The sequence below is a fragment of the Carya illinoinensis genome, chromosome 5, assembly GCF_018687715.1.
Source record: "Carya illinoinensis cultivar Pawnee chromosome 5, C.illinoinensisPawnee_v1, whole genome shotgun sequence".
In the NCBI taxonomy this organism is placed as follows: domain Eukaryota; kingdom Viridiplantae; phylum Streptophyta; class Magnoliopsida; order Fagales; family Juglandaceae; genus Carya; species Carya illinoinensis.
Genome location: NC_056756.1, coordinates 36,913,837 through 36,941,172, shown reverse-complemented (window position 1 = coordinate 36,941,172; position 27,336 = coordinate 36,913,837). Strand labels below are relative to the sequence as shown.

The following is a 27,336-nucleotide window of genomic DNA, read 5'->3' as shown; positions in this document are numbered from 1 at the left end:
ATTCTTGTTCCATCTTTTTGTCCTTATAAAGTAATTAAAAAATACTTAAAGATAAAAGTGATAATATTAATAAGTGGCTTCATTTCATGAATATAATTGCAAGGTAAACAATTAAAAGAAAGACATTCATCATAACTTCAAAAAAATAAATCTTGCAAATTGCATATTTCCAACTAGGGAATATAGTCCACTTTAAGAAATTGACTTCAAATGGTTGCCAGCAACCACATGTACATATAGTCAATTAGAATATTCTCTCCAAAATTTAAACTAGCTTATGTTCTACGTAATTTACACCCTCGTGGTTGAGGGACTTCATTGGAGGCAAGTCATACTTTGAGCTAATTGCATGATTAGAAGTTGGGAATGAAAATACCAAGAATGAGAACACGTACACTCTTTGATTCTTGAAGAAATGAAAATACCAAAAATGTTTGTGCATGGTTTGAACTATTTACTTAATTAGAGGTCGGAAAATATCATCCCATTAATGAGTCTTTAATTGGAGTAGTGAGTATTTTGCAAGAAAATCCATAATAGTAAGGGTTGTCCAGAGTTGTTAAGTAGTAAATTCTTAAATCCTTAATCATTGAAGGTTACGTCGAATTGTGTGTATGGTTTGTAGGCTAGGATTTCGTTGTAATAAAATTATGAAATTACTATAAAATTTAGAAAGGTTGTAATTTCTTTTTAGATTTTAATATAAGATAGAAGTGATTGTGTGCTACCTCTAAAAAGTGTCGTCAACTGTTGGTGAGCAAACATGGTAAGTAACTTATTAATAGGTTTTTATAAAATCTTAATACTCTAGCTAATTAAGGCTGCGTTTGGTTACCAAGTCTATCTCAACTCAATTCAATTAATCTCATTTAATCATTACAACTTTTCTAACTTCTAATACAAAATATAATAAACAATTCAATTTTTTCAAATCTCAAAATAATGATAATAATATTAAAAAATAATATTCAAATAATATTTATTCAACTTTTAACTTTTAACTCATCTCAACTCAACTCAACTCATCATTAAGGTTGGGTTTAAAATTTTTGTTTTACGTGCATCTTTTATGCTATTTTGGATATGCTTATGGGGAAATGTACAAATTTTTGTGAACCGTATATGTTCTTCATACCTCAAATATTCCTATATAATTTGTTTGGAATATTTTTTTGTGAGTCAAGTGATATATATATTACTTGTGTACCCGTTAGGTTGATATCTATGTGGTATTTTTAGATGTCCTCAGACATCTACGTGTGACTTCTCTTGTCATGTGGTGTATAGGAAAAATCTAATTGCAAGTATAACTGTGTATTAATATATGCACCAATCTAAAAAATAGATTTTATTAAAAACAATGCTAATTTAAATTTTGAATATGAAGGAATCAGTATTGGTACGCAGATTAGTATGCGACTTTACTTATACGTAGCAAAACTCTATATAATAAACTTGGCTTACCCTTACTATTTGGGAATGATTTCGTATCAGTCTTATATATTATGATTGGAGAATATAAATATAAATAAATTGTCATTTCCCCGGCTACCATTAATTATGTTACTTACTGAGTGCATGATATGGTAACTCATCATTTGTATTTCTTACTCTTTTAGAGAATCCTTCTACTTGAGATTTGTAAATATGGAGTTATCAAATTGTTGGATAAAGTATGTTTATTATGTGAAGATCGAGCGTTTAGATAGTTATGAATTTTATTTTACCTTATCTAAATATTGTTATGTTATTAAACGAATTGTACATTGAATTTATGTTATATATTTCAGACAAGACTTCTGTTCGTTATACATATGGGGCGTTACATCTTAGGCGGTTAAGACATGGATGATTTCATACATTATATATCATCTCAGCTCATATTTGAATCTATATCTAACCCACTTAAATAAACAAAAGAGTATATCTCATAGCGTATTATCCATTCCCCATTTCTCGATTTGGGTAGATAAATTCAAGCTCAAATGGTACTTAAGAAAAGATTTTATTATAAAATCAGTCTTTGGGTTTTTTCAATTTACTCCTCATATTGTATATGCAAAAATTTTTGGAGTTAGATTATTCCATTCATTTCCAATCAATTTATCTAACGTGATATTATTGTGGCCATAAGGCAACAAATCAAAACTCAATAACGTGGCATTGGAATGAATGCCACACGTGCTACTGTTAAAAAATAAAAAATAAAACTTAAAAGAAACAATAATTACTTAAAAAAGCTTGAGAGTCTCTCCACCAAAAGGTAAATTTTCTTTTAAATTAATTGATTTTTTAATATTATTATTTTTAGTTAATCATTAATGTTATTTTTATTTTGATTTGTCTGTTTTAATGATTTTTATATTTTAAATTTTCATTTTTTTTCTTCTCTTTTTTGAATATTTTTTCTTAATTATTTTTCGAGCTTTTTAAGATAGTAATTGTCCTCTCTTTCCTTTTCAATCTTTCCTTTACACGTTTTCAAAAGTTCATCTAATTTTTTTTTTATCTATTTTTTTATTTCTTTATATATCTATATACATATTTACCATTTGGGACTACCGGATTATTAGCTTGGTTGATGATCCATATTCATTATAAGAGAAGTGCCTATAAAATGTGTTGAACATTGGAATGGATATTTAGAACTTATGTATTAATGGGACCAAGTCTAATGAAAGCTACGAGCTCAAGCGTTGGTCTTATAGATATACATTGTGGGTAATGGGATAGATAATGCCTTCGACTGATCAAGAAATGGATTACTCCAATTTATACGAAGAGCCTTCAATATTTATTTTGGAGGACACTCATTATCACTATTATCATGCCTCTATAAATAACATATAAAAGTAACACATTTAAAAGTAACACATTTATTTATTCATACACTTATATTGAGATCACTTTTCTAACTTAGGCATTGGAGTTCCACTGGGCACCTCGTGCCACCCTCTCATTTCGTTGTAGGTTATCCGTGCTATTGGTGGTATGAAACATGTTTTTAACAGTAGCGTAGTCTGTGGGATCTTTACAAACTTCAATGTAACTTTCCCAGGCCAACTACCACGTGATCACATGCAACCCGACATCAAGAGATGAGCATGTCAGAGATGGAAGTAAGGCTAGCGGATGTTGAAGAAAAGCTTAAAAGGGCGACAACTTTGGCAGAATAGCTACAGAAAGAGAATGAAGACTTGAAGCGGCACCACGCTGCTACACCACTGATCAACAATGATCAAACAGAAGGAGATGAGCAAAGTGTAGGCGGGGTCAAAGTTGAGGAGGTAGAAAAGAATAGTCTACACGACAAACTGAGTAGCCTTGGGGATAAATATAAGGAGATGGCAAGAAAAATGGGAGGATTTTCCTCCATAGAACAGTTGCTGAACTGAACGGATCTCCCCTACAGTGGTGAGGTAATGGCGGTACCACTCCCCCTAAGTTCAAAGTCCCCCATATTGATATGTATGACTGATCCAAGGATCCTATAGATTACTTGGAGAATTTTAAAACACACATGACTCTCCACGGCTTCCAGGACGAAGCCACTTGCCACGCTTTCCCACAAACCTTGAAAAAAATAGCACGGAGCTAGTTTGGAACTCTACGACCAAGGTCTATCAACAACTTCGAAGAGTTGACCAAATAGTTTTTAACACAATTCTTGGTGAGCAGGTGACGTCGGTTACCCATAGCCTACCTTCTCACCATTAAGTAGAGAGAATGAGAGAGCTTGAAAGCCTACTTAACCCGATTCAACAAGGAGAAACTGACCATAGACGATCAAGATGAAAAGATCACACTACCAGCCCTACTAGGAGGCATATGGCCCTGGAGCCCATTTATGGTCAAGTTGGTCAAGAAAACCCTCTCGACCTTGAGGGTGTTCATGGATAGGGCCGACAACTATGTTAATGTAGAAGACACATTACAGGCTCTTTTGGAGCCCAGGAAGCAAGAGGTGAAGTCTGAAGTGAAAAATTCAAGTAGAGATAGGAAGGCTGGATCCAATCACCAGGGTGGGGGGAGTGAGAGACACTCTACCTAGCAAGACCAAGGGCCTCTCCTTATCCACAACAATTTGAGTGTGCAAGAAAAGTCGGGGACAACAAGGAAAGATACACACCCACCCACAAGGGGCCAGTGCTATTGTAAGTATCATCAATCGAATACTCATTGGACAGAAGATTGTTCGACCATGAAGAAGATAGTAGCTAAATTGGTGGGAAGAACGAATGTTAGTAGACCACGTTAAGCCAAGAAGGGAAGAAGTTTGAGGGCGTAAGTCTAGATAGAGTAGAAGTCCAAAAAGACAACAGCAGGAGAGGGAACGAAGGCAAGAGACCTCCTGCCAACCATGCGACGAGGACCAAGCGCCTTTGGGAGAAATCTGCACCATAGTAGGAAGATATGCTAATGGGGAAGTGACGGCTTCTAGTAGAAAGGCTCACACCCGTTAAGCAAGATATCATGAAGTGTACTCAATGGATAAGCCCTTCAAGTACCCCAGACTGGGAACCACACTTGTTATTTCTTTCGGAGATGAAGACTATAAAGGCGACTTATACCCCCATGATGATGACTTAATAGTAGGCCTGACAATCGACCTACGTGGTTCTGTTTTAAGGGAAAATCGAAACCGACTGAAGTATGTATTTATGCCTAGAAACCGCCTGACACCGACCATGAAAGGGGGGAAAAACCGATCGGTTCCGTTTCTGGCTAATTCATGGTCGGTTTCGGTTTGGGAGGGTTGGGCCTTTTATTTTACACAGCAAATTATATGATTGGTTTTTTTCTTTTTTCCCAATTCATCATCCAATATCTTTTAAGGTTTTGTTCTAAACTAATCATTCAATTCATCATCCAAGATCTTGTAAATCAATAAATCATTCATCGTATTTAGTAACTACTATGTTAATAACTACTAAATACTAACTAGTAACTAATAATTATATTACTTACTACATAAGTAGTTTAAAAATAAATTAAAATAATTTCTTTGGATGTTTAGTATTATATATTACAAATTTACAAAACAAGCCAAGTTGTCTTAAACATAGCAAAATGCAAGTAAAAAAATAACATAAGTAAATGAAAACAAATTGTCTTAAAGACTTAAACTTAGCAACAATGAGAAAAAAATATCAATCTTCATGTTCGTTTATTGTTGCTTCAAGCCTTCAATCTTCAATCGTCAATAGTTGTCACGTTCGATTGTACGGCCAACTCTATAAGAATAAATAAGAATAAAATATCAAATGTTAGTGAATTCAAATTATGAAAAATATTTAAATTAAATTACAATGAAAATAAAGAAAACATTACCTGATTCCACATTATCCTTAGCCTCCCAGATATCAACGGGTGTTGATGGATGCTTTAACCAAGTTTGAGTATAAATAAGTGTCTTACCAATCTCGGAGCTAATGAACTCTGAAAAGGATCAAGCACACAACCTCCCTCTCGTACTAAATGCAGACTCGGATGCAACCATGGAAACAGGCATGACCAATAAGTCTCGTGCAATCCTCGTATGTATAGGATAGTTAGCCTCATTTATTTTCCACCAAGTCAACAAGTCAAATGATACGCTGAGTGCCTCACAACCATTTGATAAATATCGATCCACTTCAGTTTTGGTAATACTAGATCCCATGGTGAAAGATGCCCTATACCACTCTTGAAACCATTTGATTTCACGTTTGCCATCACCTTCATTCATGGATCTAGATGTTGGAGGAGGTTGAGAAACTTGGATGCTCATGGTGAAACCGAATGTAGTACTATATTCCGCATAAAAATTTGCTAATACCTGTCTCACATTCGAGACCAACTCCTCAGCACGAAACTCATCATGAATTTTCTTCAAGTGAAAAGTAAGAAGCCCTAACTTACTTCGTGGATCAAGCACAACAATAATTAACATAAACAAGTTTATCATATCTAATGACCCACAATACTTATCATATTTAGTTCTCATGTTTATGGTCGTGCTCAAACAATTATTAGTACTCTCGCTCAGCATAATCAATTCAATTTGGAGATCACAAATCTCTAAAAAATTGGTGTTGGCTATCACATATAAAAATCCAGAAAATCTAGTAATAGCTTCATAAAAGATCTTCAAAAACTTGACAAACATCCGAACTGTCTCCCACTCCCTAGCTTTAAGACGTTCCATGTGCCCATCATCAAAGTAAAAGAGGAAATTATAATCATCACTCTCCATTTGCCTAAAAGCCTTTACAAACTTCTCAGCCTCCTCTAACATTAAATAGGTTGAGGTCCATCATGTCTGTACATCAAGACACAACATTTTCTTACAATCAATTTTTTCTTTTTCTGCACATCTCTTAAACTTGTCTAATCTTGCAGGGGATGAACGCACATATCTAATTGCATTTCTAACAATTGTAACGACGTCATTGTACTCCTTCAAACCCCCACTCACAATAAGATTCAATATATGAGCACAACATCTCATGTGCATATACTTATCCCCCAAAACATTCCCTATCAAAAACTATTTCAAATAGGAAATTATAATCTCATTCAAACTTGCGTTATCAATAATTACAGTAAATATTCTATCAATATCCCAATTAAGCAAGTATGACTCAACATATCTCCCAATAGTGTCACCTCGATGATTATGAATTAAACAAAAATTAATTTTTTTTCTGAAATTTCCAATTTTTATCAATGAAGTGTGCAGTTAGACACATATAATTCAAATTCTGTATCGATGTCCGTGTATTTGTTGACAACGAAATCCTCATGCTACCATCTTCAAACACTTTTTTTAAATTTCTCATTTTCTACTTCATACAATTTCATACAATCATTGCAACTGTGACTCGACATGGTACTTTAAACTGAAGTTTAAGAGACCAAGCAAATTTTCTAAATCCCTGTCCTTCAACAACCCTAAATGGCATCTCATCAATAATTACCATTTCTGCAATAGCCAACCTTACAATCTCTTCACTATATTTGTGGGTTACAAGAGTCCTTAATGTACTACCATCACTCTCTCCAACCCTCTTCTCAGGTGATGCCTCACTTGTTAATATTTTTTGGTATCTATCCAAAGGACTAAAGGTCCACGTTTATAAGGATTTTTACGACATGAAGGCAAATAATTTTGCATCGTTGAAGTTCCGTTCCTCTTTAAGTGGTAAGCGTACATCTTGCCACAATAATTACATTTAGCCTTTGGATCATCTATAGGACAACCCTCCACCTTTGTAAAATAATCCCATACAATTGACTCATCCGTCCCTTTCCATTTATTAGGTAATGGACAAGTACTACTAGTAAGGGCACTAGGGGGTTTTGATGTTTAGGTCTCCCTCATATCATCTTCCAAGTTAATTATTGGTTGAGGTTCATTTGTATCAACACCAATTGAAGACGAAGAAGAATCCATCTAATTTATAAAACAAAAATATAAATGTTATATGTTTATAATTTATATGATCCCATACACAACAGCTAGTTTGCAGGATGACAAACATCACAAGTCTAAGACTCTAATTTAGGTTGTTCACTAATCTTTCCTCAATTTATATGACCTATTTTTAAACAAACAGAGTCATAGACATAGTGTATTTTTATATATTCAGAGTCATAGAGAAATTCAAAAATATATTAGATGCTCACGGGCATAGACATAAATTCTAAAAATATATTAGATACATACAGAGATCAGAGTCATAGACATTAGACAAATCCATAAATTCTCAATAGCAGTGTTGTCCAACTCTATGAAGCCATAGGTGGTGTTGATCAAGCTAATCATAAACGTTTCACATTTCCTAACTACACACTCTCTTCATATCTCATTAGGATTTTTTTAAGAGTTATAGCCTCATTTAATCTCGATTCAGATACATAAAAAAAAAAAATTATTATGCTCTTGCAAAACAGAAAAAAAATATATATATATTAAGATACATAATAATAAGTTAATAACATTGTCCTCATTACAAATCACAATGATACAAGTTATACAACCATAAAGGGATTAACAATCACTGATTATATATATAATATATATAATTTATATATGAGAGGAAAAGAGATGAAAATGCTCATGGAGGGAGTCACGAAGGCATGAGGGTTCATTTGCGGCTGCTGGGATTGAATGGAAATCATGACTCACAGAGGCGCCGTTGAATGGAAGAGAGAGATGAGAGAGTGAGAGACTCAGAGAGAGTGAGAGAAATTTGTGGGGGGAGTAACCCTAACCCGTAGAGAGAAACGACGTCATTTGGTTAAGACCAAACAACATTGTCCCCTTTTATTTTTGTTCTGAAACATTTAAAACAAAACGATGCCATTTCATATGAAATGACATCATTTTATGTAAGGTATATATAAAAAAAATATAAATATAGATGGTTGGTCGATTCATCGGTTTTCTTTGTGGTCGAATATGGACCAAGTCAATTGAAGTCAATTTGCATAATTTTCTACTGCTAGCCGACCGGTTCTTGGCTGGTTCCAGCGTCTGGTGGTCGGTTTCCATTGGTGGAGGTCGGTTTGATGATTTTCTATACATCCCTACTTAATAGTCACTACTATACTACTAGATTGATCTTGATTGATAACGGGAGCTCAGTTGACATCCTATTTTGCGATGCCTTCACTAAAATGGGTATTAGCCCTAATAAGCTACGCCCATCACCAACCTCTCTGAAGGGGTTTTCCGGCAAGGCTGTCCAACCAATGGGCGTCATCGCACTACCAGTCACGATTGGGCAGGGAGCCAACATGGTTACAACAACAACATATTTCTTGGTTGTTAAAGCCCCATCACCCTACAACGCCATATTGGAGCACCCAACTTAAATAATTTGAAAGTTGTCACCTCTATCTACCACTTAAAAATGAAGTTTCCAATAGAAGTAGGCATCAGCGAAGTCCAAAGCGAACAAATCTTGGTGCGAGAATGCTACATGCAAAAACTTAAGGCGGGAGCACAGGGGTTATTTGTTGTAAAAAAATCAAGCACTAAGCCGTTGCCTTCACCATTGGCTATTGCTGGCCAAGACATTGAGGGTAGGGATGAGAATAGTCTAATGCAAGCAGAGGCAAATGAGCCTCTGGAGTTGGTAACACTCCACCCAAATCGTCCAAACGCCACCACTCATGTGGGAACAAGACTCACACTCGAGTCTAGAGAAGTGTTGAAACAATTACTGATTGAACACAGGGATGTGTTTTCCTAGAGTCATGAAGATATGCCAGGAATTGACAATACTATCACGGAACACAGGCTATGTGTTGATCGAGTGGCAAAGAAAGTGCGCCAAAGGGGAAAACCTTCAGCATATAGAGGTGCACAACCATAGATGAGTAGATTGATCGTCTTTTAGCTGTGGGATTTATAAGGGAGACATATTACCCAGATTGGCTCTCCAATGTGATATTAGTAAAGAAAGCGAATGGGAAGTAAAGAATGTGTGTTGACTTCACAAACCTGAATAAAGCTTGCCCCAAGGACATCTTTCAATTGTTGCAAATAGATGTTATTGTAGATGCCACAACCGGACATCGGGTGCTAAGCTTTATGGATGCTTATTCGAGATACAATCATATCCACATGAAAAAATTAGATAAAGAGAAAATGGCATTCAATACCAACATGGGTCTTTATTGTTATTGGGTAATGTCCTTCGGGTTGAAAAATGTTGGGCGACTTATCAAAAACTAGTCAATCGGATGTTCAAACAACAAATTGGGAAGACTATAGAGGTGTACGTTGATGACTTATTGGTGCAAATTAAGGAACCCACCTAGCACCTAGCCAACCTATGAGAGTCTTTTGCATGTATAAGATGAAACTGAATATGGCAAAGTGTGCTTTTGGTGTGAATTCAAGGAAATTCCTAGGCTTCATTGTCTCCGAGATGGGTATTAAGGCAAACCCTGAGAAGATTGATGCCATATTGAACATGAAGTCACCCTAGAGCATCAACAACTAGCGGGCAAAATAGTAGCTTTAAATAGGTTTGCTTCAAGGTCCATGGACAAATGCCTTCTCTTCTTCAGGGTCTTAAGAAAGGTTCATTCGTGGAATGAAGAATGCGATTTGACTTTTCAAGAACTAAAGCAATACCTATCCAGCCCACCACTATTGAAACAACCTAATCAAGGAGATACCTTGTATGTATACTTGGTTGTATCTCACACGCCATTTCCGCAGTCCTAGTTAAAGAAGAGGAAGCCACCCAAGTGCTAGTGAACTATCCGAGCCACGAATTGAGAGGCACCGAAACCAGATATCCATTCATGGAAATGCTAGCATGCGTACTAGTAACAATCGTGAGGAGATTGTGGCTATATTTTCAAGCTCATTTGACGTCGAACAAAATAGCGATTATCCTGTAAGCTAGTTCTAACAGATGACTCACAGGATAACAGATGACTCACAGGAGAAAAATTGCCTAAAACCAGAGATAAAAGTCTCTAGGATTTAACTGAATATTATCAAATCAAGCAATCCCCCAAAATCAGTCTACAAGTCGGACTGTTATAGCCAAAATTCGTGTTAATCCGAATTTTGCCAAAAATAGCAAAATCCTAAAAATCACTCCAAATTGAAATTTAAAATAAAATAAAAAATCTATGAAAAATTTGGCCCAAATCGGGTTTAAAATGACTTTCTAACTGATAAACAAAATATTACCATAAATAGTAAAAAATAATGAAACTAGTGATTTGGAGGGAAAAACAGCAGAATTTGAGATCGAAAAAAAGGCATATGGAGCTTGCTCAATGTGGACAGCGTGTGCGCTGAAAAGAGCTCTCCGAATTGGGGTCTTATGAGCGATTTCGACGCCCGTAGCCAAAAGACTGAAATGCACTCAAAACGGCCCCAATTAGGAACATATCACAATCAATTCTCGCCTTTGCGCTGATCTGCCAACTCATAGTATTTTAGCGCCATCAAGGTGCAATCTGACAGCTCAGCATCATCTGTCTCGAATCCCCCTGCATCATCATACCATGAAGGTGTTGATAGAACATCCCATCAAGAAAATACTACAGAAACCTGACAGTTCAGGTAGGTTGGTTGCATGGTTAGTAGAACTCAACGAATTCAATATCAAGTTCATACCCAAGAGTGCAATGAAAGGACAAGCATTGGCAGATTTTGTCGTCAAGTTCACTAGGTTCCCAGTAGAAGTTCAAGCCACACCCCATAGCAACCCTAGCGAGTTTTTGCTGATTGATCTACTTGTCAAAGAGGAGAAGGAATAGGGATTTACATTGTTGAAGAAAGTGGGAAAAAAGCAAAATTATATGGCCATGCTTATGTTCAAAACTACCAATAACGAAGCTGAATACGAAGCATTGATAGCTAACTCTCAATCACCAATGCACTAGGTGCCATGGAGATTGAGGCAAAGGCAGATATGCAAATTATGGTAAACCAGCACCAGGTCACTAGGGTGAATATCCAAAAATGGAAAAGTTGAAACAATACCTAAGTTGAGTGTTAGAGATCCGCAACCAATTGGCCTACTTTAGTCTTGAACAGATACCAGGAAAAGATAATGCCATAGGAGATAGACTGGCCAAAGCTTTCTCCGCAAAGGAGGAAGTAAACCTCCCCTGGGAGCTACACGGAAGGGTGATAGAAATTCCATCAATTGGAATGCAAGTGAATTAGCTAGGGCTAGTAGACCCAAAATGGGCCAAGGAAATTTCTAAATACTTAGACTCTGGCAAGCTCCTTGAACAAAAAGAGGCAGCCAGGAAGATCAATAGGAGCACAACATGATTCGTTAGAGTGGATGGAATTCTTTATAAAAAATAGTTCACCGTCCCTTTACTAAGATGTATCTCACTAAAGGAGGCACAATACGTCCTAACAGAAATACATGAGGGCATCTGTGAGAACCATTCGGGTGGGAAAGCATTGGCGAAGAAAGCCCTCAAGGCTAGCTATTATTGGCCCAATGCCCTTAGGACACCAAGCAATTTGCAAAGAAGTGCATCAAATGCCAGATCTACACCTCCATCCCGCATTGCCCATGGAGAAGTTATTTTCTATCACTGCGCTTTGTAGTAATGAGATATTTAGAACCCATGTATTAATGGGCCCAAGTCTAATGAAATCCCAAAGGCTGAGCTACAAGCCCAAGAGTTGGTCTTATGGATATACATTGTGGGTAATAGGATAGATAACACCGACTTATTAGGAAGGTGATTACTCCAATTTATACCAAGAGTATTCAAGATAAATTTTGGAAGTCAGTCGTCGTCATCATTATCATACCTCTATAAATAGCATCTAAAGGTAACACATTCATTCTTTCATAAACTTATATTGAGATTACTTTTCTAACTTAGGCATCAAAGTTCCACTAGATACCCCGTGTGCCCTCTCATTTAATTCATTGCAGGTTATCTGTGTTGTAGGTGGTGTGAAACACATTCTTAACAAACATGATGCAGGCTTGTCTCATCATATGCTCTTATTCTTTTTGGAGCTACGTACAAGCTTTTAGACAATATTGGAATTGAACTAATTTTCCCAAGTAAAATTTACAAGCCTTTAGTTAAGTTGGAACGCAGATTAGATGTACTGATCCTACTTATGTAGAAATTAGAATTAAACTTGGTTTACACCCAATATTCATTCATCTTATTCTTCTGCATTTACATGCATGCATGCAATTGGTAATGAGCAATATATATGCTACTTTTTTATGTCCCTTCAGTACCATACATGGTTGAAGGCTGACCCTTCATTGTTAATGAAAGTGAAGATACAGCTTCTCCAATTGTCAAGTAAAGATTATCCGGTCTCATGAGATCCCGAGCTTCGTCTGCCTTCTGCAGTTTTTCCATAACCTCCCCCAGAGGATTCACCAAGATAAGCTGCAAAACCCCATTCGAAGTATGAGATATATTATTGGAGTTTTGACATATATACACATACATCCAGTGAACAAATCACTGGTTTAGAACCTATAATTAACGGATAAGATCGACTGAGGTGAATACAAGAGAGTTCATGTCATTACCTCAACACCTTTCTTTTCCATTGCTTTCCTCAAATCCTTGAATAGAACGATTCCACTTGTGTCTATGGAACTCACAGCTGAAAGTGTATATATAATTAAGGTTACACGTACGTGTTCTAGTTTTATTATGACTTTGTTTGATAGGCATGCATGCAGCTTGAACAAAAACTGAGAAATTAATGGCAGATTAGGTATCGCCTAGCTCTAAGTTGCATCGATTTCTTGAAATGGTATTCTCAAAAAAATAAAAATTGAATCCATGCATACTGAAAATGAATTTACCTGACAAGTCCAAAATCACATATTGGAGGCTTGATTGTTTTTTAATATCTTCTTCCGTTTCATGTTCTTCTATCCATCTCAAAATCCTTCATAATAGAAGCCATTTATAGAAAAACATATATAAAAAAAGGACCAAAATTAGTGCATAAACTGACATCATTTGCCAAAAAAACAAGAGAAAAAAAAAAGGAACAATATTTAACTACCTCTCATTAAGGTACGTGATGTTAGCAAAATTGATGGGAGATTCGACACTTAGAATGAGGAAACCAGGGACTGTCGTAGCTTCCTTGTAATGATGAAGATTTCGGTATATATCTGTCCCAGGTATTTTCCCCAACAATAATGTTTTTGGCCTCGTAATTTGCAGGAGGATCTTGAAAACAGATATTCCAACCTGCTCATTAAGAACATGATCACCATCATTCCATTTCATGCACAATATGAAAATTTCATATGTAACAAAACACCCAGCTTTTAGTCTGATCTTCATATATATATATATATATATATCATGTTCCTACTTGTTTGAAAAACTTCATTTTATAAATATGAAAAATGATCAATAAAAGTTGTTCCAAATGTTGAACATGAGTATAGAAAACCATAGGATTCCTCAAAGTTGTAAGTAAACCTTCAATAATGTTAAAATGTTGTCTAAACAACATGCCAACTCGTTTTCTATGAGCAAATAAGTAGATGCACAGACGAAAGTTCAAGGTCACGATGATGCTAAAACGTACTTTAAGAAAGAGTAAGAACAAGTAGTTTTGCCGAGGCTTTTGTTGTAATTCCACGGTGTTTAATTATCCGCGACAAGTGAGAGTTTTATAACAAACCTACGGGTTCCAACCTCTTTAAAAAACGAAAGAATAACCTAAGAACTAATCTCTAAAAGTTGCAGAAACCATGCATACACTTACCGCAATGGCGAGGCCTTGTTGGACTGAGATGAAAATAACACCCAAGAATGCACATAAAGTGACGAGAAAATCGAACTTATCGATCTTCCAAATGTGATATGCAGACTGGATATCGATGAGGCCAACCACTGCCGAGACTATGATTGCACCCAATACAACATTAGGTGTGTATTGGAAGAGAGGCATGAGGAAGAGGAGTGTCACCATGACTGTCACAGACATTACTATGTTAGACGCTGCTGTTTTTGCTCCTGCATTGTGATTGACAGCTGACCTCGAGAAAGCACCTGAATTTATTCAATGTTTTGTTAGTAATTAATAAAATTCAAAATGAAGAATAACATTTCTCACAAGAAAGTAGGAATAAGCTGACTCAAACAGGCGGGCCATGTGGGCATGCACCTGTAGTAACGTAGCAAGAAGTGGAGGAGCCAACCATATTCATTAACCCAATAGCTATCATTTCCTTGTTTCCATCTACTCGGTAGTCCTTTAGAGCAGCAAAAGTCCTTCCCACAGCAATGCCTTCCTGTTTGAAACAAAAATTAAAACGAAAATCGATTAGCATTTTGTGGTTAAAACCAGAAAAACATGATTACAAATATTGAATATTGATAGGAAATAAAACTTACTGTGAGGGATAGGATGCCAGTGACCAGCCCTGTCTTCATTACCAGTCCAAGGTGGCTCCCATGAAAATGCAACATGTGCCATGAAGGTGGGTTCAATCCTTCTTGTAGTTTTCCAATCTACAAATCAAAACAGCTTAAAAATTAGTAATGAGGATTTTTGTTACGTTGGCCGGCCAGAAGTGAACCTTTGAGTCTCAAGTAACTTACCACGCTAATGCCGTGATGATTAGCCTTGAAAGCAAAAACCAGAAGGGTTGAGAGGATGACAGACACAAGAGGGGCTCCAGCTGAAACCCAGAACAGCTTTGGTTTTCTCATGCTCTGCATATATATAAAAGACGCAACTTAATGTTATTATTCAATGGAAAATGAATTAAGTTGAAATCGAATGAAAAACTTATAAAAATTAATGAATAAGAAGTCAATTAAAGAGCCTTTCTTCGCATAGTAATTAATAAATAAGTGAAAAGTAAAACTATATATGAGTTTGGTAAAATCTTCCGTTAGCATCTAATATTTCTTTTGAGGTCAGAAGTAAAATACTTGTTATCGATCCTCGAGGCCAAAAATGGTACTGTACTTATAAGTGGTTATGACAGCAGCGTCAGGCCGTTTGGAAGTTGGATTTCATCTCAATTCAGTCTAATATTAAGTTGACTTTAACGTCTAAGCATTAAACTCTTAAATAATTAAATTCATTTCAATTTAAAATATCTTTACACGTGAGACTCATAATTTTTTTTAACCGAATATTTATTTACATATAGAATACATAATTTTTTTCAACTTTCCATAAATATATATAAATTTATCTTAATATTCAAATACATCTAAACTTATCTTAGATAAACTCTACAAAATTCATCTTAATTACTATTCATAAATAACTCAACTCAACTCAATATCCAACTTGAACTTTCACTTCTTGAGGCTTTTTTACTCGACTCAATTGCAAAAATTGCTTTGGTAGTCATGAATACGTAGGTGAGAACCGCCACCACAGACATGCATTTGTCAATGTTAATACATAGTTAATTAACGAAGGCATCCAAGATACTAAATAATATAAACTATTCACAAGAACATTATTAATTATTAATGTAATTTATAACTTCACTTCGTAGTTTATATTTTAAATGTGGCATTTCTTCGATTACTAATTATAAAAAAATTAGATAATAATTAAATAAAAAGTTGAAATAGAAAAAGTTAAGATTTAAAACATTCGATCTGATTTTTTATAAAAAAAATGAAAATGTTTGTTAAACCAAACATGAAACAAACTTTTTTTTTTTTCTTTATATATATATATATATATACACAAACACGATTAATTATATAAGGCCGGTTTGAGAGAAAATTACTAAAATGGATCAATAACTAGGTAAAAGAATTTTTTTTTTAAAAGTACTATAAATGTAAAGAGATTATATAAAATAAATTTATAAATTGATATTATTTAATATGATATATTAAATTTATAATATCATATTAATTAATTACTTTTTTTTTTTTTTATCATTTTGTATTTGGGGAGCGACAATTTTAATTCTGACAACAAGTAACACGTGTTCTGCATGCAAAACTTTCAGCTCAAGTACGAGTAGTTGAAATTACTAGCTAGAATACACATATTATAAGGCAACCATGCATGCACCTTCTAGGTGTACTAGCATAGTCGATATACGTCGTACGTACGAATTAAGGTCGTCCAATAATATTAATGCTAATCCCCATAGAGAAATGATTTTTACAGTCGACAAATGTAATCGACGTGCAATCATTTTAAAAAAAATAAATTAATATAAGACCTATATGAAAAAAAAATTATTTTTATAACTTTTTTTTATTCATTCTATACAATCATAAAAAAAAATATTTTTATAATTTTTTTTTATTTATTCTGTACAATCAAGTCGACTGTATTTATCAACTGCATCTAGAAAAGCCCATTCCCATATACCGTAAGTTTCCATTAATTAATGCATGATGAGACTGATAAAATATCATATAATTATTTGTCGTTGACCCCACGTGTGTGTACTCGTATCGAACGGTGGAAATCCATGCAACCGCCATGGGCAAGTGTAAGGAACTGGTGAATCATAACCGTTCATACATAATTAATACATGAAGTATGTCATGGAAGTATATATATATTTAATTTTACGTACGTACGGTTGAAGACTAGTGCATTTTTTTAAGAGGCCGGAAACTAATTAAACAGATATAATATTATATATATGTACATATATAAAAAAAAAATTATATATACAGTTATTTTTTCATATTTTTTATATATTTTATTAATACGATTAATGATTATATTATTTTTTTTAATATAAAATAATTGTTTTAATTAATTACATCAATATATCAATATATGTATGTTAGCAGTGCTGGCAGACAAATATATAATTAGAGAGTACTAAAAGGCCGGATAGATGGAAGAATAACATACAACGTGTCTTGCAGCCAAGAGTAAGACGAGGAAGCAAAATCCCATCACTATGGTTTGCCATGACCACTGCACACAAAAGACGATGATCATGAAGATCATGTTAATTACAACAAAAGACGATGATCATGAAGATCATGTTAATTACAAGGGAAAAAAAAAATAAAAAATGCCAACATCACATTACACATACGTGTATTACCCGACATCGAGCATCATATCATGCAATTTGTTTTTTTTAAGACGTATTTTATATGAGTACTTTTTATAAGAAATCATTTAAAGTACTTGTTTTACCTTCATTAATTAATACTGTTATTGATATATAGTAATAGTATTATATATTAATGCTTCTTTGTATTTGCAACATAAAAATAAAAATGCTTTAAATTAATTTAATGCTTGCTTGCAATAAATATACTCCGGGCTACTTTATTTGTAACCGTGGGCTTTCGACTGTTTAATTAAGGCGCCCGTACGTCATAAATGCTGCGAATGAGATCTAGATCAACAGATTATTACGTACGTACCTCTTTTATGTTGTGGAAAACAGAGCTTAAAACAGGAACCAAACCCATTTGTTTGGTAAAATGGGTGATTCCGAGTAGGCCTTTAAGCTGTTGCAGAGAGACTATAATAGCAGCTCCAGCCATGAACCCAATCAGAGTAGCTTTCGAGAGAAAGTCAATAATAAATCCAAGCCTGCAATTCATCCCAAAAGTTTCAGCCTACAATTTCTACTAATCAAGAAAATATATACGAATATGGATATTGTTTTCACTTTTCAGAGTACAGGGAGGGAAAAATAAGAGAAAAGGGATATGGGAAATTAAGAGATAAATAAAAAGGAAAAGTTCATGACCTTAAGAATCCTAAAGAAGCTTGGAAGAGACCGGCAAAGAAGGTTGAAGTAAAAGCCAGCTCAAGAAACAAGAGGGGATCTTTGTTGGGAGACACTTCTTGCATAAGCATGGATCCCAGTACAAGAGAAGCAATAGAAACAGGTCCTACAGCCAGGTCCCTAGAACTTCCAAGAACAGCGTACACAAGTGGAGGAACAAAGCTGGAATCTTTATGTAAATTCAGGCAAAAGAAAAGGAAAAAAAGTAAGAATCATGAATAATAAAACAGTGTGCTAGCTAGCTTTAAAGGTAAAAGTATTATTGGTATGATAAAAAACGAGTACTACTCACAAAGACCCACAATAGGAGGTAGATTGGCAAGGTTAGCATAACTGATACCCTGAAACAATGAAAGCAAAACATAAAGTACAAAAGAAAACAGGTTCAAATGCACTCAGTTCCTTTAGACGACATAAAAGAGAATGAAATGAAATGAAAAGATAGAAAAAGATGAATACACAGAAACCGAGATGATCAAGTGATTAACCTGAGGAATGGCTAAGCTAGCAATAGTGAGACCAGCAACAATGTCGGACTTGAAGAGTTTGAGGCTGTAATTAGGACTCCAGTTAAGGATAGGAAAGATATACTGAGCTCCAAGAATGAATTTGGTCTTCAATGATTGTCCTTTGAATTGGCGTAAAGGGTCATCGGGGAAGAAGGTTTCCTTGAGCCTGGTCTTGAGCTTTTGTAAGGTGCTCCTAGGGGGCGGGGGGACAACTTTGTGTAGTTCCATCGTTATTTCCAAGCAGTGGGAGTGCATGCTACCGGCGTCAATATTGGGCTCCATTAGAGAGAGAGAGAGAGAGAGAGAGAGAGAGAGATGGAATGGTTTGGTTCTCGTCTGTTGAGCAATCCTGACTCCGTTTTATGTTCCTCTTCACCCCATCTGCAGTCAACCTCTCCGGAGACCGCTAAAATACATAGTAGTACTGGGCTATATAGCTAACGGCAAAAAATGAAAACAATAGTATTAAACGCCTAATATATGTATATATATACGTATACACACATGTACATATATACAGAGAGAGAGAGAGAGAGAGAGAGAGAGATTCATGGTGTGCCTTATCAATAGCATAATAATGGTGGTTGAGCCCACTCACTTTTTTGGCACGTTGAATAGGGCCTTAGCTCTGTAAATTTACCCTCACTAGATGGTTTTTTCCTCGTTTAGTATTTGAAAACTAAAGAGCCATAGCAAATGAAGATACGAGCTCAATAAGAGAGAGAGAGAGAGAGAGAGAGAGAGAGAGAGAGTAGAGATCAGAGCATTGAAAGTACATAGACGAGAGTGCCATGTTCCATGGCTGTATATATGGCATTTGTGGCCAACAGAGACGGAATATTCTTTAGGATCTGGATTGAGCATTCACTGCTCTCTTCTTCTTCTTCAGTTCTCTCTCTTGCACGGATATTGGTGCACTTTTCTAAGCTAGCTAGCTGTTTATGAATTCTATGAGGATTTTTAATACCGCTCAGAGATGGAAAAGAGAGCCATAAAAGTAGTCGGTAACTTTTATTTTCGAGGAAGATCAAGCATGTAAATGCAAACACATGGCAATAACGCGGAAACGACACATACATGACCTACCCACCAAAAGCGCCGGCCCCGCCCACCTTACTCATACCCTTGTGCGAAGAAATCACCATCTTATCTTAGATCAAAATGTTTTGTTTTGAAATTCTGCGTATAAGAATTATTTGTTTGAGGCGGCACTGAGAAGATGATCAATATGTCAAATAATTAAGAGTCATGATCTCTGTGCTGAGAGGTTATATATTTCGGTTCCCATTTCCCAATCCTCCTACGAACATTAAAATTACGGTCGATCTGCAGGCATCAGCATTGTATGTTTGGCTTATGAATATGGGAAAATGTCTGTGCGCGCGTGGATAATTGGCTCCAGCCTCCACACACACACAAGTCGGTTGGCTAATTCATAAGTACGTACGTACGATTACTGAACGCCATTATAGATTTTGCGTTTTGTGGGTAGCTCTCCGCTCTCGGCCTCCTACTTCTGATTGATACTTTAGGACGTTAAAAGGTGTCAGGTAGTTTTCCCGGATCGATTGATCAGCTTCACGAAGATTCTTATATATGTCATTGGCGGTAGTAAAGCTCTCATTTCTCTTTTGAAAAATTCGATTCATCATTCTTTTCCTCTTTTTCTTTTCATCATTTCATAACGTGATATTAGATAATAAATTTATAAATAAAATATAATAAATAATTTTTAATTATCTAATATCATATTATAAAATAATAAAAAAATAATAAAAATTAAGATGATATATTATATAGAATATGTACCAAAATATCAATTTGAAAAGGAAAAGCATCAAAGCCATATTAATACGTAAAATAGATTTTTTACGAAATTTTGAAATTATCATTTTTTAAGTTTAAGTTGATGGAGTGAATATTTAATTAAATAATATAAAGTATAAAGTCAAGATTTAAACTCAACACTTTTATAGTTCTAATATATATATATATGAAATAACTGTCTTTTTTTTAATTTAAATTAATAAATAAGAAGTAAATTTTATTATTTATTTTAAAAGTCACTCAGAAGATCTGAAATGGGCCGACCACTATCCGTTGTTCGTAGGTAGTTGCATACCGACCGCAATTTAGATTGTGGTAGCTGCTGCACTACTTCCCGTTCTTGTGGATGAATATTGCTGCCATGCATGATGATTGAGGAACAGATCAATATCATGAATTAATCCTTGACACGCACACAATTAGTCAGTTGACTAGATCAATAACATAAGAATATATAATCTAGTCCCAAATTATATTTTAAAAAAATGAAAATTAATTTTGGTGTTATACTACTTTATTCTTTAACAAAAATTTTATTTACGGTAAGTATTTTTCTATACTCTTTTGTACATTTCATTGATATTTTCTCTTCTTAACATTAATAATAAAGCATATTAAGTTTATCACTAATTTGTGATATTTTATTACTATAATTTATGTCATAAATTGTTTGTCTCTAAATTGAGTGTTGAGAATATTTTGTATTTTGAGTTAAGTTTATAATATTTTTTTTGGTATTAATTGCAAAATCAGTATCCAAAGTTTTATCTGAATTTAAATTTTCATTTTTTACAAAAGTGATGCCAAGTTTCGCCCGATCAAAGACACTCATGGCATGAGTAAACTACTTGGTAGTCGTCAATTAGAAAATAATACTATTCATCATCTCAATTCTCATCATGTTTTAATTATATAATGTTATATTATGAGATCATAAAAAATGAGTTATGTTATATACCACACTCTTATCATACTTCTCTATTATCGAATAATAATGCATGTACCACATCTTATTTAATTGGATGAATTTTTTAAATAGTAAATATAAATTCAATATTGAGGCAAGATAAAAAGCAAAAGATGGAACGTGGGCGGCAGGATTCGAACCTGCGCGGGCAGAGCCCACATGATTTCTAGTCATGCCCGATAACCACTCCGGCACGCCCACATTTATGTTTTAAAGATAAGTAGTATTAAACATAGTCACTGAGATTGACATAACAGTGAATCAAAGATTGGACCAGGATAAAGAGATACGGGTGTAAAAAGAAAAGGAAAATTAAAGCAAGAAGGAGATAATATTAGAACTTTGAAAGAGGACCCCATGCTGCATATATGCACCTATATATTAATTTGTTTGTGTCAAACTAAAAGTGTGGAGGGTGCAAAATAGTGACATCTCAATATTGGTGGAACAAACTTTCTTAAAAGATCAGGAAATTTTAACAATATTATAGAGAGAACCATTTTTTACAACTCTATTTTAAAAATGAATTGCATTTTTATAAAATAAAATTATAAAAATATCATTATTTTATTAAAGTGTCTTCCAATTAAAACATTAATTATAAAAACATACTGACAAGAATGGTAGCTTTGCATAAAATAATAATTGCATGTTCCATGCAAGAGATGATGGAGAACAAAAGTAGTACAGCTGCATTCTTGGTGAATACTAGAGGTGATGATCTCACACAAACGTGTTCAACTAGGAGTGAGTCCTCTCAAGTCTAATTACGTATTTATCAATCATCATTTACACCAAGAAAATTTCCATATTTTGGGACCCTGATCACTCAAGAACAAACTTAGTCTAATTAAAGAGGTTAATCATTAATCCTATGACTATATATGTGTGTGTACTGTACGTGTAATTGCAAGGACCAAAATTGATCAACTCGAGCAGGCTTAGCTTAGCTGCTTAGGGAATGTTTGGAGGATAATATGAGATGAGAAATTCGTGAATAGAAGTGAAATAATTTGTGAACAGTAGTGAAATAATTTTACGATATTTTATAGAGTTTTGGAGCTGGAAGATATATAAAATGTTGAATAAAAATATTATAAAGTTAAAATATCTTTTTAATATTATTTTTTTTTTAGAATTTGAAAAAATTGAATTATTTTTTGTCTTTTGTTTAGAATTTTAGAAAATTTGTAATGATTAGGTAATGGTTAGATGAAAAAGTTGAAAATTTGAAATTGAAAAATATATGTCTGAATGACGTTTAAATGTTAGATGAGATGGGATAAGATCAGACCATCTTAGAATCCAAACAACCCCCAAATTACCTTGGAGTGTACTTCTATATATAGTTCTATGACGTGAGAAGGTCTAGGCCGGCCTTGTAAATTGAGTGGTTGATTAATGTCACACCTGCACTTAGCATCCATATTTGTCTATCTTGTAATGATGGGATTGGAATGTATTAGATCTTTCTAAACCACATCTTAATAGATCCAAACATGTATATGATCTCTATGGACGGCATAAAAGTCTCGAGTGAGCCATTTTCGTATGCACGCTATCGATTGGGACAGCTAATTCATAATGGTTTCGATCAGAACGATTCTACCTCCACTTCAAAATGAGTACTGGCCGGCATGCATTTGTTCCAGAATTTATTCCTGTATGGAGTCAAAATCTGCATGAAAAATAAGTGCCACATGATGGAGAAAAGGTACTGTCTTTGCTTGTTAAAAGATAACGAGCCGGAGCCACCATGCATCCAACATCCAGCTTTGGGTAAAGAATATGATGGTCCTAAAGCATAATGTACAGTTTTCCCTTTTCTGGAGAACTTTTGAACCACAAAGAAATCAAAGAAAATATGCTTTAGGAATAACAAAGCGATATTCATGAGTGATGGCATGACAAAATGTGGCCGGCCCTTTGAATGTCAACCAGATTTCAATAAGTGGATGAAAATGCATGATCATCAGAGATCCCTCGATCCCCCTTTTTTTTTTCTGCTACAAAACAAACAATTAGTGGGAGATATACGATGCATGATCAGATCCACTTTCTTGTATGAACTCCAACCATGCAGCTGTTGCTGATATTGTATTTTGCTTTCGAATTTCGCTTTCATATATCCTTTCATCAGAACTTCAGTACTGAATTTATCTACATAAATTGATTAAGATGAGAACAAAAACAGCTTAGGTAGATGCTTCTATACAAAGATAAAATTAACTTGCTAATTAATGACATCATACGCTTAAAATGAAAGCTTAATTATGAGAAATCATTGGAAATTTTTTTTATTAAAAGCAACAAAATCTGACTGAAGATCTAGCTGGGTATTCTTGGAGCCCATCTTCGTAAATAAAAGAGGTCCCCAAAATCATTCAGGCATTATTTATCAAGAAGGTTAGAAAAATCTAGGCTTTACCTAATTTACCAAATCAGTGAAAAGATCAATCCAACTCATGTTCATCATGCGATCCTGAATCTCACAAAATAAAATGAAATGACATAAAGAGTTACTTGACCTACAAATCAAATCAAGTGATCATGTAACAAATTGTACGTGTAGAAACAGAATATGATTCACAAAAATTATGTACAATAGGAACATAAAAATGATCTCTCGTATTATATAGAGTATTTATAAATTTCAATTTCAATTTCAATTAATTATGATCGGTAATTTTCAAAATATATAGTACCTCACGGGTTAATATGATAAGAGACCCCAAAATAACAATAATTTCAAAATAAAAATAATCATGCATGACAAGCTAAATATTTAAATATGCATTTTTTTTTTTTTTTGCATACCAAATAATTATCTACTTCAATTTGGGAGTTACAATATATGTTTTTTAGTAATTTAATAAGAAAAGTGAAAATTTTGATAGTTGAATGCAAAGTATTAGTGCACAAAATCGTACATAGGTTAGAAAGAGAGAAAGAGTCATCCACAACCCTTGGAGGTGATTTGGGCCATAATAATACAGTCAAAGACTCACAATGGTGGTTGGGGAGTCAGTATAGTATGAACATACGCACATCCATAACAATAAATAGTAAATGAAATGCAAATAAGAGAGACACATGAGCTTATATGGTTCGGCATAAAATATATATCTACAGGATGTTTGGAGAATAAATTCACTATAATATATATATTTTACAGTCTTTCGTGATTACTTGAATCTCATAGTAGAATAGGGGTTAATGACCTTCAACTTAGAAAATAATATCTTTGGAGTCTTTCACAGTGAGGTTGAAAAGGTCCTCCCAGTACTGATCCAGCTAAAGCTACCCAGAAGCCACTCCCCCGGTTTGGGTAGGAAAATCCCTTTTATTGAGGCCTTGGAAATAGTTGGTGAGGAATATCAATTTTATGTCACTTTATCATCTGACCCTTTGCGTATCCGACTTCATTTCTTGAGCTATGACGTTTTGTTTTTTATTGTCCTCTTTTCCCTTCTGTTTTCTCATATTTTTTATTTTATTTTTTATGAGGGTCACCCAATAGATTGTTCCTTGCATATTTTGGTACTGCTATATTTACCCCCACCACAAAGTATTTTTCTTTTTTATTTGAGGCAAAAGAGGTTACTATTTTTTTCTCTCCAATATTTGGGCCCGTCCGTGTACATGGCTTAGTCCCTGACCTTACGTGAAGACCGAACGACTTGACTTCAACTAAAAAAAGACAAAAGACTTTGGAATAGGCCAAAAAGCTGGAAAACACGAATTCTTTACCTTTAATTAGACGGCCGTTTACTCATATGTAAAACCGAAATTGAAGCTGAGTTCTTTTACTTATCTGCTGTCTTTCAAGAAGGGTTCAACTTTACTTTATTCAAGACTTCACTAGCTGGTAATTTCAGGAAGACTCCATATACATAGACTTCAAGCTGTAATCCAACGAACATGAACCTCTTGTTGAACTTGAATTATTTTGGTGTTTGAATTATATATTAAAATTCGGATCTGAATTTTTTTCGAAGCTAAATAAGGTTTAAGCTTTTCATTCTTATTATACTGTGTTGATCATGTGATATTATCTACCAACCTTTGAGTTTTTATTTTTATAAAAATAAGATCAGATCTAATGATTGATTAGTAATCTTACATCTACATAAATATATATATATATATATATATATATTAATAACATATTTAGATATGATTCAGAAAACATTCTAAGGCTATATGATGACTGATCTTTCGATACAAACCGACAAATTTTCAAAAGTCCCGAGTGACTACTGTCTCTAAAAGACTGATTGGTCGCATGTCTTTTTAAAGAGATTCTTACTGATTGGTCGCATGCCTTTTTAAAAAGATTCTTACTGTTTTATATAAATATATATAATATATATATATATATATAGTGATGAGAGAGGGACAAAAGTGTAGAAAATGGCATATTTCTTCTTTCAAAGTTTACATATTCTTGATCAGCAAATTAATCTCATGCCCACCTACATTACATATTAAAATACTCCTATCCATTTCAAGTGAATTATATAATATTCATTTAACGAAAAATATGAGATATTTTATTAATTAATAATTTCAATCCTCAACATAATATAAAATATCAAAATATCTCATATGTTAAGCTCAATTAATACCATTAATTTTCAACTACAAATGGAGAGGATCCTACCTAGCTAATCCTGCATCTGGGGTCACATCTAAAGACTACAAAATACATTAGTCATCTATGGAATGATTAATAACAACGACAACATGACAATCCACTGTGATAAGATTAGAAGTAAATCCCAAGGTAATTAATTGATGACTGAAGACTCAAAAAGGAGCTGTACGTACTGCTTAATTCTAGGAGAGTTGGTGAACCTTGGATTCCACCACCCGATAATCATCTTTCTTAAGCATTAATCTATAAAATATTACAAATTAAGGATGAAAATATTAATCCACAAAGTTTATATATTTAGCTTATTAGGTCTCATAATCATTATTGTTTGATGTAAATCACAACCAAACAACATATGGCCCATGAACAATGTGAGCATATGTTGAATATATAATTTTAATAATGTGCACTAGAAACCAAATTAATTGTCAACATTATTTAACTTTACAGTTTACACAAATAATGATATCCATATGCTATTGCTTTAAAAGCAAAGCTACATTAGTACATGATGATCCTCATCCTTATCTTGCCATTATAGATCATTTTATTGCAATTGATATATTGTAACGCCCATCCTCTTGATAAGACTTTAGAAAATGATTTTAGAAAATGACATAAGAATTATTTACCCTTCTTTCATTTACAGGATATGAAAGATTCTAAATTTAAAATTAACATTTACTCTATAAATCTAAGAGAGAGTTTTGCAGTGGAAATAATTAAACTAAGAATAAAAGTCATTTTACAAAAATACTCTTTCACACGTTACATAAAACTTACCTAGGATTCAATCACTATTACCTTGGGCCATGCTTGTCCTGACGCTTCTTCCTCATTTGTCCCTAGGAGGAGGAGGGACATATATAAAAATAAAGTGAGTTAAATACTCATTAAACATTATTTCATATTGTAACAATATACGAATATAGGTTCTCAGTTATGCATTCAATATTTATCTACAAACTTTACATAAAACATTCATTTCGTTTGAAAACATTACAAGTTGGTATTTTTCTTTAAAAAGGTTTTCCTTTCTCATAAAACATTTTTCACACCTTATACATTGATTCATGAAAAAATCAAGCATTCGTACATTCAATTACTCTTTCACTTTTTCTTTGGCCGGTACAT

General features: G+C 34.1%; 1 protein-coding gene and 1 non-coding gene across 3 annotated transcripts; both read right to left on the bottom strand.

Annotated features, from left to right (window-relative positions):
• Positions 1-12,602: 12,602 nt before the first annotated feature.
• LOC122308921 (probable sulfate transporter 3.3) lies at positions 12,603-19,672 on the bottom strand. Of its 2 annotated transcripts, none has more exons than XM_043122201.1 (14): positions 19,528-19,672; positions 18,731-19,188; positions 18,535-18,583; positions 18,204-18,411; positions 17,872-18,043; positions 17,345-17,410; positions 15,091-15,204; positions 14,884-15,000; positions 14,654-14,780; positions 14,252-14,538; positions 13,535-13,725; positions 13,329-13,414; positions 13,047-13,123; positions 12,603-12,900 (listed from the first exon to the last, which is right to left on the bottom strand). In XM_043122201.1, exons 2-14 carry the CDS (start codon positions 19,031-19,033, stop codon positions 12,727-12,729), a joined length of 1,971 nt encoding a protein of 656 aa, XP_042978135.1. In that variant the 5' UTR covers positions 19,034-19,188; positions 19,528-19,672; the 3' UTR covers positions 12,603-12,726. The 2 variants fall into 2 exon arrangements, with proteins under 2 accessions (XP_042978135.1, XP_042978134.1); XM_043122200.1 differs by lacking the exon at positions 19,528-19,672 and adding an exon at positions 19,350-19,503.
• A 1,992-nt stretch (positions 19,673-21,664) lies between these two features.
• On the bottom strand, positions 21,665-21,746 carry TRNAS-AGA. The gene has a single exon. It is a non-coding gene; the product is annotated as a tRNA-Ser (tRNA).
• Between the last annotated feature and the right edge of the window lie 5,590 nt (positions 21,747-27,336).

Coding starts and splice junctions, on each gene's coding strand:
- LOC122308921 (XM_043122201.1), bottom strand. CDS start 19,033: ATGGAGCCCAATATTGACGCCGGTAGCATGCACTCCCACTGCTTGGAA. Junction 17,411..17,871: donor TTTTCCACAACATAAAAGAG/GTACGTACGTAA, acceptor TTTTGTGTGCAG/TGGTCATGGCAAACCATAGT. Junction 15,001..15,090: donor ATCATCACGGCATTAGCGTG/GTAAGTTACTTG, acceptor TTTGATTTGTAG/ATTGGAAAACTACAAGAAGG.